We start from the raw sequence: 12,335 nt of genomic DNA, 5'->3' as shown, positions 1-12,335 counted from the left end.
CCTTGCAAATTTTTTATCTTTATCTTCACTAAAGAATTTGTTTTTGAATCTAGGGTACCTAACAAAATTAGATTTCTACTCAAATCTGGAACATGTCTCACATTACCAAGTGTTCCAACAATCCCATCGAACATCTTAATTTTTATTGTGTCAATATCTGTAAAAAAATTATCACCTAAATGTACAACTTTATACATCGCAAAACGATCACTATTTCGGCTCATATGAAAACTGCTACTAGAGTCAAGTATCCACTCATCACTTGTTATAAAGTTGTTGTCAGATACAACTAGGAGTTCTCCATCATCGTACTCCTCCAGTACATTGACCTCACCAGATTTTCCAAAGTTCTGTTCTTCAACTTCTCTTTTGATTTTATTCTGTAACTTGTAACATTATGTTTTAATATGATCTTCTTTTTACAAAAGTGACAAGTTTTAACTCGGTTGGAAGATTTTGAACTATCACTTCCATTATTACCATAAGAACACTTCATATTGTTAAACGAGTTGTCTCAAACTAAAAGAAATCTTTTTAAAATCGACTGAAAGAGTTAAGTTGCCACTTTCCTAGAAATAAGAATTACTCAATTGTTGATTCATAAGGCAACCAGATGCCTCCACCCAAAACTGTCTAGATGCCTTGACATGGTTCATGATATTATACTAGAAAGGAGTTATCTCAAACTCTAGCTATCTACATCTTTTTCAATATCATATAAAGTTATTTTATAGTCTTCCCTCGATCAAAGGGGGAACAAAATGTTATCCCTTCTCTAACGTGGGTCAAACCTCCAAAATTTTGGAAGTACACCAGATGAGAACAATTGTAGTTCTTTGGTGTGTTATAGCCCTTTGATGTTTCTAATAGTTGCATTCCTTTGACTTTTGATTTGATTACTATCAAAATCATTAACGATAAAACCCGTCACATTATAGCCTAGTCAATTCACTTGACAACCTACAAGTGGCAATCATTAACTTACAATTGACGCCTATACTAAACTGACACCCACATATACCAAAAAGGTCGGTATATAAGCCTCAACACACGACGAGAAGGAAAATTTTTCTTCTTATTATTATCTTTTCTGGCACCCCGATTTTAAAATCTCCAAAGAATATTAGTTATGGAAACCAATACACTATGCTATAATTATCGAGTATGACTCTCTGTCCAAATCAAAAAGGAGTAAACTACATAGGATCGACATAACACACATTACAACCATCAACAAAGATAATGCAGCAATATGTGCGAGTGTAACCAACACAAACCCTTGTATATAATTAATGAATAAAAATAAGAAAGCTTAGGATGCATACATTGCATGGCAATAGTGAGAGTGGGAGAAATGCTAAAAATGGTATATAAATTCATTCTTAATTGACTTCAGTCATTTATTCGTTAAACCGTTTTTCTACAAAATCAACATTTATATATGTGTGGAGAGACACAATACAACATTCAACCCATGTTCAAACTTTGACATATTTAAAAAATTTATTTAAGAAACCCTTCATTACCCTTTATTAACTACTTCTTTATCAAAGAAACCACAATGTTAACCCTCCTATTGAGCGTTGAATTAATCAAAGCGTCCTCCACATTTGCAGCAACCCTTTTGAACAACTTTTCAATTATAGCATCTCCAAAATGACTGCAGATCATTGGCTCTATAACAGCTCTGATTGTATTTGCAATATTTTTCCCCATTTGCGTATAAATGTTGAAACTAGAGTCTTTGTTACGGAACCTCTCATCTTTATTTATAGGATCGGCGTCCACTTCGAAAACTTGTAGATTGTTAATTTCAAATGATCCTTGTCTCTTTACAATCTCAGCCACTTCTTCTTTGCAAGGTGTATAAAAAGGAAGGTTGAATGAATCCACTTCTGTCTCTTCTACAACTCCCTGCAGTTCTTAATTAAGTTAGTTTATTGCAATTGGGTAAGCGTAGAAATAGAGCAGATGGATTATATGGCACCTGTGCAACTAAATCAACAAGTGATTTAGCAACAAGCTCCCAACCATAGTCTTCGTTGGAGGGGTCGGCATTTTTCCTAGCCATAAAAGTTAGCACCATACGGCCTTGGGGTATGATTTCTTTGGAGCGCAAGCTTAGAAAATTGGTGAAGTCTTTGTGAAATTGGTGGGCATAAGCGTGGAAAACATTGGGAGGACTTGATCTTACCATGTATACGTTTCCCTTATTGTTCTCTAGCCCAACTGGGAGCTGATGACAAGATCAAAGTTAAATGAGATTAAAATATATTGTTTAGTAGACCAAAAAAGGAGAATGGTTTTGGTCAAGTGAGGAACCTTTGTGAGCCAATGAAGCGCATAGGAAGAATTGACAAAGTGGAGGCTTGTGGTTGGAAAGAGTCTGTCATAGAAAGAGCCAGCAACTCCTCCTATAAAACACCTCTCTTGCACCTTATCTCCTTTCTCTTTCTTCAACCTCTCGATGAAATCAGGAACCGACTTAAACACAGAGTTGAAGTCATTGTCTGGGAGATCATTTAGAAGCACTTCAAACTCCGGAAATTTTAACTCTTCTCGTTTGCATATCCCATGGATAGTGTCTATAAGTTGAGATATAGTGTGGAAGGTGTTAGGTCCTGAAGAGCAACCCAAGTCTGCCACCTTTATACAAGCTGGACCCATTTCCTTGAACATATCTCTGATGGATTCTTCAATGATTGGTGTTACCTTTGATATCACTGCTTTCTGAAAGCACAAACAACTGGTTAGCATCATAACTTTTGAAAAATAAAAAAGAACATATAATAAAGCAGAAATCATGTAACAACGAACTTGAAGAACTGAATTATTAGCATAGCTAATTTCATGATCTGCTGCATTCATACGAAAAACCTTTGCTTCTGCTATTTTGCTTGTTTAATTTCTTTACAATCTTATCCACTGTAGTGTTTTCTGGTGTGTTTTCCTTAGCATTCTGCTATATATATACACATACGCAGGCATGAAACAATGATGATGGATGCGTCTGCCATGTAATTAATTGTTTATATGCTGAAACTGTAGGGTGTTTTCCTCGTTGTTTTGTCTTCAATTTTTAAAATGGTTCACACATAAGTTTGGTCAGATGAAATTCGACATGCTTTGGAAGGAGCTGTCCAATAACGACCGTCTAAGTCTTCTTCATGAATAAGTTTGTTGACAACAGGAGAATGACGAAATCAATGAGAGAGATATTCTAATAAATGTTCGGTTTGTCTTTGTTTAATAATTCAAAAGCTACTTTTCTTTATTTTTTAGTTCCAGCTAAAGCTGCCGATGTTTGGTGAGTGTGGAAAATAAAAATATAATAATAATAATAATAATAATAATAATAATAATAATAAAAAAAAATATATATCTTTTCAAAAATGAAATACTAAAATTATAAGAAATTAAAACGTCGGAATCGGTCCATCCATTTTATTTCTTCATATTCTTTAATATCAAACTAACCCCAAAAACCTCACTTTTTTTTTAATGAATTACACGCGTGAAGTCTTTGAAGTAGCGAAACTAATCCACTGCTCCTTTCCTTACATACATTATGGCGGATGCAAATCATAAACTAAAGATCAATATGAGTCATTATTGTTTTACACAGGTCCGATGATGACCAAACACAACCTTTTGCACTGATGAGGAACATTATGAATTCCTCGTAGTACCCTTCGGGCTGACTAATGTCCCATCCACGTTTCAAGCAACCATGAACGAATCTTTTTGACCATTTTTGAGGAAGTGTGTCTTGATCTTTCTGGATAATATATTGATATATATAGTAAAGATTGATAAGAATATAGAAAAATGTTGTAAATGCACCTTTGCACAAGAACAAGAGCAAGTGGAATATTTAGGCCACTTGGTGAGCCGAGAAGGGCTAAAAGTAGATACAGGAAAAGTAGGAGCCATTCAGGCTTGGGCAATGCCAACTACAATGAAAGAAATTAGAAGCTTTCTAGGATATAATAGGAGGTTTGTTAAAGGGTTCGCTAATTTGGCAGCACCCTTAACCGATTTGGTTCACAAAGAGGAGACCTTCTAACGGAACAAAGCAACTCAAGAAACTTTTCAGGAGTTGAAGTTGAGTATGTATTCTGCTCTCGTATTAAGGATGTCGTGTTTCGATCAAGTATCTGTAGTGGTGATAGATTCGTCCGGATAGACATCAAGGCAGTGCTAACACAGGAAAATCGTACGCTTGCTTAATTCAATTAAAAGCTCACTGCGAGAATGCAGAATGTATCGACCCAATAGACCATTCCGAACAGCAACAGTGGCTATCGAAACTGATTGGTTATGAGTTTGAAATTCGAATATCAACTGGGAAAGTTGAATGTTGCGGTAGGTGCCTTGTCTAGGGAACCAAATGCTGCTCTAATGGCCTTGTCCAGACTGATGTTTGGAGTGATTGAGGAAATTCGCAAGAATGGGAAAAAAATAAATGGCTGTCCCTTTTTTCCCATATGTATGGGGTAAGGGGGAGGTAAGATAGTAGGCTGCCCCCAACACCAGGTTGAGAGCAGCTTCCGTAGGAGACCTCCAAATTATGAAATGCCCTCCGTGGGACTTGATCCTGTGACAGATTGAACAGGGAAACGACCCTGTGATTTCATTACAGGTCTGCCAAAATCAAATGGAAAGGAAGCAATTTTAGTAGTCATGTGGACATTTTTTAGCCTTGCCAACCCGAATTGATCCAGGGAGTAATCATGTTCCATAGTTAGCGACCGTGACAGGATATTTGTCGGCAAATTGTGGAGGGAAATGACATGACTACAAGGATCAGAATTATGCATGAGCTCGTCATATCTGATGGACAAATTGAGGAACTAAACCGCTGTCTAGAGATGTATCTATGATGTACGACCGGAGATAGACCGAGCAATTGGGAACGTCATCTAGCATGGGCCAAGTACTGGTGGTATAATACAGACTTTCAGGTGTCGGCACGGATGACACCATTCCAAGCGATGGGAGCTTCCAACCCTAGTCAATTACTTGGAAGGTAGTCAACAAAGCATGCATATGTGAGAGAAACCAAGGGTACTTACTAACAACCAAGACTCGTGACTTAACAACTGCACTCTAAAGAAGGATTACAAAAGAAGTTCCAAAGAACCGCACTCCATTTTGTCTGTTTTTAAGAATGAAATCAAGAGAAAAGTTGTGAACAAGATCTAACAAACTTCTCTTAAATTCTGTCTTCTTCTTTCTCACTTCCTTTTTATTACCACTGATTTGTTTTTGGAAGGAAAGGAACCATCCAAGATGTTTATTTCTTATCATTCCCATCATCTGATGGTCACACAGAGGTGCTTGGAGACTCCCATGGCAGGGGAGTTCGAAAATGTGACTTCCGTTAGTTGAATGGTGGAAGGTATAATACCAATATCATACCGTCTACTACTAACGATATTGTATATGGCCAACTACCTCTTCATTTGCCTTATTTTCTCCATTTGTTGAATGGTTGAGTTCATTGATCGCAACATACAACTAAGCTTCTGATATATCTACTTTTTAATCCATTAAAAGGCATCAAGACAATTTAGAATTGTACTTGCAACAAAAAGCACTCTAGCCACTACAGACTAGAAATGAAATGTGCGCCAAAATGGGAATAAAATCTGAAGAAAAACGCCCTCAAAATTTGGATACATTGTTTTCAATGTGACTATTTGGCCAGATCATGAACAACAAAATTCCATACAAAAATGTTTTAGGAAGCATCCGGGGCCTGAAACTTCAGGTTCCTATATCATCTTCATATATAGTGCCAATTACACTGGTATTATAAAGACACATTCAAGAAAGAAAGAAAAAACCAGGCTATTGTTCTTGTATTCAATCTGTATTTTTTATGAACAAACACCGATGTGCGCCATGGAAAAACGTCGGCAGGAGGTGCTTCAAATGGTATCGAATTTTTGGTTACTTCAATTCAGCACTTGAGCTCCAAAAAAACATACAATATTTAGATCAATGGGGCATAGCTTTAGCTGCTTGCTGCTTCTCCTTCACTTTCATCACTATCATCGCTGCATTTTCATAGTCAGCAAAAAAGATTAAGATAACAATGGTTTGAAAGAAAATTTGTATAAATAAACATGAGCAATGTTGCGACAGCAATAATAAGTGACATCCAATATGTATATGTTTGCGAAGGTATATAATTTTTGGCGGGACCTGTGCTCAGGAAACTTTGATATGCGCCTCGCATCCAAGCCCGTGATATATTTTTGCGCAGCTTGAACATTTTCGGTACCTACAAGAATGAACCATTTAGTGCCGAAGTTTATTCTTGCTTCTACCAACTCCGGTGGAGAGGGAAAAGAGAAGAAAATTTTGCATCTAATTTTATTGCAAAGCTGATGTGGTTGAGGAGAAGCAAATAGCTCTTAAACATGGGATTCTACTGGAAAAATACCCTTTGTCAACTGGAAGCTGTGGAGGGCACATCTTTCTGCAGCAAGTCTAACCGGGGTGCTACCGTCCTTTAAACATTCAGCAAGTGCAGGGCCAATTAACGACAGATGTGTCATGATAACCGACGCGTTTGCCTGTAACAAGTTCTCACATTTCAGGTGCCGAATATGATCCTCAAAATAAAGAAATAGGCCAGTTATGCTTTTGAAAGAAAGAGTTAAAGCAAGTGTACATACTTTGGAAGCTGCTTTTATAGCAGATAATGCCCTTCTCCTTACTTCACTGGAGTCATCGCATAATGCTGACAGTACGGATGAAAGAACATCCACAAGTGCAGTGGAGTTAAGGGGGTCTCTTTGAACTTGATAGAGTAAAAACCTCCCCAATGCCTTGGTTGTAGCTTCACGAAGAGGGAACTATTTACAAGAAAGGGTCAGGAATTGGTAAAAGTAAAAATAACAAAACAAAATCTGCTAGAACTGCAAAACCTTTTCATCTTTCAAGAAGCTTTTGAGACGGATTAAAATAGATGGGCACTCCAGAGACATAAAAATGGTGGAAGGATTATGCCTGAGCAAGGAGGAGAACGTGAGAACTGCACCGTGACGATCAGCCCAGCTTGAAGAAGAGGACAGTTCTAGAAGTTCTTGAAGAAGATCTGACAGCTCAGATTCTTCCATATACTGCAGTACCATTATTTAAAGAAAAGTCAAAGACAATTGAAGAAAATCAAGTTAGATTCGGAATAAGCAAACAGATCAATAGCACAGAAGATATTGTACGTCATCCAGCTGGCAACACCAGTAACTAGTACAACTGATGAATACATCACCAATTAGGGCCAAAGGGATAAAAATATGCCCTCTTCTGGCATTGCCCGTGAGAATAAATAGCAACAAAACTATAAGGATACAACTTGACTAATGGTTCAATCTGTCAAGTACCTGCGATATAACACCCAGTATGCTTGAAGCAAACACTCGAACTTGGTCATCATCATGATGAATCAAATCCTTGAGAAGTGTGTAGACACGAGTCCTAGTAGCTGGGCTCACACTCTTACCAGCATGGTTTACCACACCTTTTAAAGCAGTCAATATGGCCTCCCTTACTCCAGAATCAGATGCCTGAAAATTAATTATTAATGACTAACATCATCCATCTACTACAAGATAATCAGCCGCACAGAAACCAAATGCTAAAAATCACCTGCAAACTAGATAGGAGGTCACTGACTAATGGGTCAACCCTGCTACTCAATGCACTAAACTTACCCAGTGCGAGGGCAGCACTTGAGCGAACAGTCCTGCATTCAAACAACTGAGAAATCAAAAACAAGAAGCAAGCCCGGAAACATGCTAACATCACATAGAAAAACTGAAAGCAAATAAAAGGTAAGGATAATTAACTCCAGGGAGAACTAAACACGGTAGAATAAATGAATATTAGTACTGTTGAGACAGCTACAAATTTCAAGAAGACCTTGTGTTATCTTGCAGACACTTGATAAATGTTGTTTGCAGCTGAGGAAGAAAAGGTTTCAGTGCGATCCCACCCTTTCGGATCATGATACTCAATGTAGATAAAATAGCACTCTTGACTTGCCAAGGAAAACGATCACCTATGATTCGAATAAGTGGCCTGCAGTTATGATACAGAAAAAATGAAAAAAAAAATAGATTATAAAACACTGAATAGCAGTCATAGGGGAAAATGAGACTATTTAAGAACTTCAGAGGCCATTAATGAAAATTAACCTGAAATGTGCAATACTAAAATACACTTACGCAACAGAGGTCAAGATTTAGTGGTTGAAGATGTTATTTTTTTATTTATATGACATTACAATCATATTATTAAGGTAGGCATTGACAGAATCCATTTTACACTAGATTCAAACAACATAAAGGAGATATGCCCAAGATACTAAAAATTACAAATATAAGAAAGCATTGACGCGATTGACAGGCAGATGACAAAAGCTCAACACAAAAATAGAAAGAAATCTTTCAAAAAGAAACACAAGATTTCATTTAAAGATGCCATGTATTTGGTATTTTTAACAAGTTCGGATAAGTAAGGATTACATGGGGCTTATTAGTATAGAAAGGCTAGGATTACACTTGTTAAAGAATGAAACCCTAGTACAAAAGTCTCCAAGACACTTTAAGAAGACATTATGCTGACAGCTAGTGGTTCTAAATCCTTAAACCTATTTTTTTTTTTTTTTATAGGAGGTGGAGGCCTCATTAAAAACCCCCATCTAGATTAAAGGAACACCGCTCGGTTTTCCTTAATCAGTGGAAGGAGGAAAAGAGTGCCTCAAATTTTATTAATAACTGAAAGATTACATAATGTTTAAGAACAAACAATCCCCTTACAAAAACAATCCTCAACCCACCTTGACACACATCTGACATAAAGGAGAAACAACAAAACCCAACAAACATAAGAAAATTATCCAATACCAGCCTTAGCTAATGAATCTGCTTCAATATTAGCAGTTCTGTCTACCCATTTAATAGCACCCTGCAAAACCTTAATCATATCAGCAACTTCTTTGACTAAATCCCGGAAACCTGCAGGACAATTCTCCAAGTTCTTAATCCAATCCACAGCAGATTTGCTGTCAGATTCAACAATCCACTTATTCTTAAAAAACTGAAGAATAGAATCAAAGATAATTAGACCCCTTTTAATGGCTATAATTTCCAGCAGAGTAGGAGAACCTGGACCAGTTTTTTCCTTGAAAGAACCCTTGATATTGCCAAACTCATCTCTTAAGAGACCACCTACACCGCTCTTACGCCAATCCTTACAAACTGCTGCATCTACATTTAACTTTAAAAAGCCCTTAGGAGGGGATCCAAGAGATTACTTTATGGACTGAATGTGATGTAGAAAAGCAAGAATCTGCAATAGATGGATCATTAATAATAGATTCTTTAGAGATGGGAACCTCTTGGAACTTAGCTAAGAACCAAGAAGCTAGTCTCATCCTGGCCATGAAGAATAACTCAATCTGATCTAAAGACCTTCCTTCAAACACCACTTCGTTTCTGAATTTCCAAATAGTCCAAAGCACTACTCCCGGAATTAAGGACCAAACCGAAGAAGCAGGCACCATATCAAACCAAGCAATTAAAAAACCATGAACATTAACATGAAGAACCGAACTAAATTTCCAAATCTTCAGAAACTTATTCCAGAGGGACCATGCAACCGTACAGGAGAAGAAAAGATGATTAACAGATTCCAACTCTTTATTGCACATAGGACAAGAAACATCAACAATCCCCGAAACTCCTCTTTTTTGTAATTCCAACTTAACCGCCACTTTTTGGTGCGCTAATTGCCACATAAAAGTCTCTATTTTTGGAGGGACTAGCCCCCTCCAAATACAATTATCCCAGAAATTGTCTTCTGCCGGACCAAGAAAACAGGTCTTCAAACAAGAGTTGACAGAAAAAATACCTTCCCCATTCCCTTTCCAAATCAAACCATCTTTGGACTCTTGGAAAAGACTATAATTATGAATGAGGGTTTGAAAATTTGAGAATTGTTCCAGCTCCCAATCACACAGGTTCCTTCTCAATTGCACAAACCAAATCCATCCTGAAGAATTGAACTCACCGAACTCATTTAACTTCCCAACCTTATTCAGGGAAAGAGCAAATATCCTTGGAAAAGCAGTCTTCAAAGGACGATCAAGAGCCCAAATATCAAACCAAAACCTTATGCTCATCCCATTACCCACTTTAATTTGAAACAAACTTCGAACCTTCTCGCCAAACTGATCATCTTTATAATGATTATTAACCACCGACTTCCACAACCTTTTTTTTTTTGATAGAAGATTAGGCCTCATTAAAAACCCCCTTTTTCAACCTCCATGTTATAAAAGTAACATGAAGGACAAGGAAAGGAGGAAAAGAGTGCCTAGAATTTATTAGATGAAACAAAGTACAACAAAGGCAGACCCTAAACATCTGCAAACACCACCAGAAATTACATAAAACTTAAACACAACAGCTAAACATAGGAAATAAAATTTTCTACTCCTCAATACAAGCAGACAGAAACCATTACATCACCCTATCCCATCCTTAGCTAATTTGTCAGCTTCCCAATTTGCAGCCCTCAAAATATGCTTGATAATGATATCCTTCCCTGCCATAAGAGAGACTATCTCCTTCACCAATACTTGAAACATAGGAGTGCATAAACCCGGATTCTTGATCCACTTTAGGGCATTGCTTGAATCTGATTCAAGAATAAACCTCCGATTAGGAACAAAATTTAAATCTTCCAGAAGACATAACACCGTCTTAATCGCCAATAATTCTGCCAAGATAGGAGGACCACCCCCAACTCTTTCTGAAAACCATTGAAGCAACACACCTTTACTGTCCCGAATCAAACCACCAATACCTCCCTTATCCCAACCCTTTACCATGGCTCCATCAACATTTAGCTTTAAGAACCCATCCGGAGGAGGAACCCAGCAAATTGGTTTAGAGTTGCCATTTCCTTGTCTACCCACCAAATCCGCAAGTTTTAAATCTCCCACAAGAGAGTCTATAGGTATATTCACATCCTTGAACTTTGCAACAAACCAGGAAGCTATTCTAAAACGGACAATAAAGAACAGTCTCACCACATCCAGCTTAACTTTCTGAAAAATAACCTCGTTTCTACATTTCCACACTGACCACATCAACGCCCTTGGAATAAATTTCCATATCAAAGAATTCGGAAGTAAATCATCCCTCAAATTTAAAAAGTCCATGATATTCTTTGGAATCACAAAGGACAAATTCCAAATTTTCAATAATCTGGCCCACAGACCCCATACTACCTCGCAATGCAAAAATAGATGCGTAACTGATTCCATTTCCCTACCACACAGAGAGCATAAAGGATCATCAATCCCTACCACACCTCGCTTCAGTAATTCCTCCTTCACCGCCACTCTCTGGTGAGCAACTTGCCATACAAATGTCTCCACCCGTGGAGGAGCAATCCCTGCCCAAATATGTCTCTCCCAGGTCTCCATCTTCTGCTGAATACCATCTTGATCAAGGAAAATGTTGATACAAGATTTAGCTGAAAAACAACCCTCACCATTCCCTGACCAAATCCAACAGTCTTCCTCACATGGCGATATTGAGATATTATTCAACATAGAAATCAATTGCAACAGCTGTTCAACCTCCCAATCCGCCAAATTTCGCCTCATTTGAATGTCCCACACCCAACCAGCGCCATTATTCACCCTAAACTCCATCACCTTACCCGATTTGTTGCTCGAAAGAACATAGAGTCTAGGAAACTGTATTTTCAAAGGTACTTCACCCAACCATACATCGTTCCAGAACTGCACATAATTCCCCTTCCCTGTCTTCAAACGCATATTCCTCCTAATACAATCCCCAAAACCATCATCGGAAAAGAAATTTTTAACCACACCTCTCCAAATCCATGATGCACGGCCTGGCCACGAAGTCCCCATCATTATGCATTTCGGATCCATGTCATAAACACCACATACCACCCTCTTCCAGCAAGACTCTTTCTCTGATGCAAACTTCCAAACCCACTTCCCCAATAATGCTCTGTTCAAGAGTAATAAATTTGGGACCCCTAGACCCCCCAATCTTTTTGGTTTACTAACCGAACTCCAATTTAACCAGTGGATATTTTTTTTATCCGCTGCACCCCCCCCCCCCCCACAAAAATGAAGCCATGATAGAATTTAGTTTCTTTAGCACAGAAACTGGAATTTTGAAAATGGAAAGAAAATACATAGGGAGCGAGCACAACACTGACTTAACCAACACCACCCTTCCTGCAAGCGACAGGGAATTAGACATCCAACCGCTCAA

General features: G+C 37.9%; 2 protein-coding genes across 2 annotated transcripts in view; both read right to left on the bottom strand.

The window, feature by feature from the left end:
• Nucleotides 1-1,536: 1,536 nt before the first annotated feature.
• Nucleotides 1,537-3,933, bottom strand: LOC120213838 (S-adenosyl-L-methionine:benzoic acid/salicylic acid carboxyl methyltransferase 3-like). Its single transcript, XM_039211895.1, has 6 exons — nucleotides 3,844-3,933; nucleotides 3,690-3,778; nucleotides 2,818-2,896; nucleotides 2,323-2,730; nucleotides 1,988-2,236; nucleotides 1,537-1,914 (listed from the first exon to the last, which is right to left on the bottom strand). Exons 1-6 carry the CDS (start codon nucleotides 3,931-3,933, stop codon nucleotides 1,537-1,539), a joined length of 1,293 nt encoding a protein of 430 aa, XP_039067826.1.
• Nucleotides 3,934-5,721: 1,788 nt separating this feature from the next.
• The window catches only part of LOC120213107 (protein ILITYHIA-like), a 68,633-nt gene continuing 62,019 nt past the window's right edge, over nucleotides 5,722-12,335 (bottom strand). Inside the window, 8 exon segments of the mRNA XM_039211260.1 lie at nucleotides 5,722-6,062; nucleotides 6,211-6,289; nucleotides 6,452-6,584; nucleotides 6,687-6,866; nucleotides 6,939-7,133; nucleotides 7,395-7,577; nucleotides 7,660-7,756; nucleotides 7,933-8,091. Coding sequence (XP_039067191.1) covers nucleotides 6,020-6,062; nucleotides 6,211-6,289; nucleotides 6,452-6,584; nucleotides 6,687-6,866; nucleotides 6,939-7,133; nucleotides 7,395-7,577; nucleotides 7,660-7,756; nucleotides 7,933-8,091 — 1,069 coding nt within the window. The 3' untranslated portion in view covers nucleotides 5,722-6,019.

The sequence above is a fragment of the Hibiscus syriacus genome, unplaced genomic scaffold (assembly GCF_006381635.1).
Source record: "Hibiscus syriacus cultivar Baekdansim isolate YM2019G1 unplaced genomic scaffold, ASM638163v2 tig00000738_pilon, whole genome shotgun sequence".
Classification (NCBI taxonomy): domain Eukaryota; kingdom Viridiplantae; phylum Streptophyta; class Magnoliopsida; order Malvales; family Malvaceae; genus Hibiscus; species Hibiscus syriacus.
The sequence above is the reverse complement of the archived record's forward strand: the minus strand, read 5'-3'. Positions and strand labels throughout refer to the sequence as shown.

Excerpts from the sequence above, each read along its gene's own strand:
- LOC120213838 (XM_039211895.1), bottom strand. The coding sequence starts at position 3,933 with ATGGCTCCTACTTTTCCTGTATCTACTTTTAGCCCTTCTCGGCTCACC. Across the intron at positions 2,731-2,817 it reads CTAATAATTCAGTTCTTCAA|AAAGCAGTGATATCAAAGGT; the intron begins GTTCGTTGTTAC and ends TTGTGCTTTCAG. Across the intron at positions 2,237-2,322 it reads CGCTTCATTGGCTCACAAAG|CTCCCAGTTGGGCTAGAGAA; the intron begins GTTCCTCACTTG and ends TCTTGTCATCAG.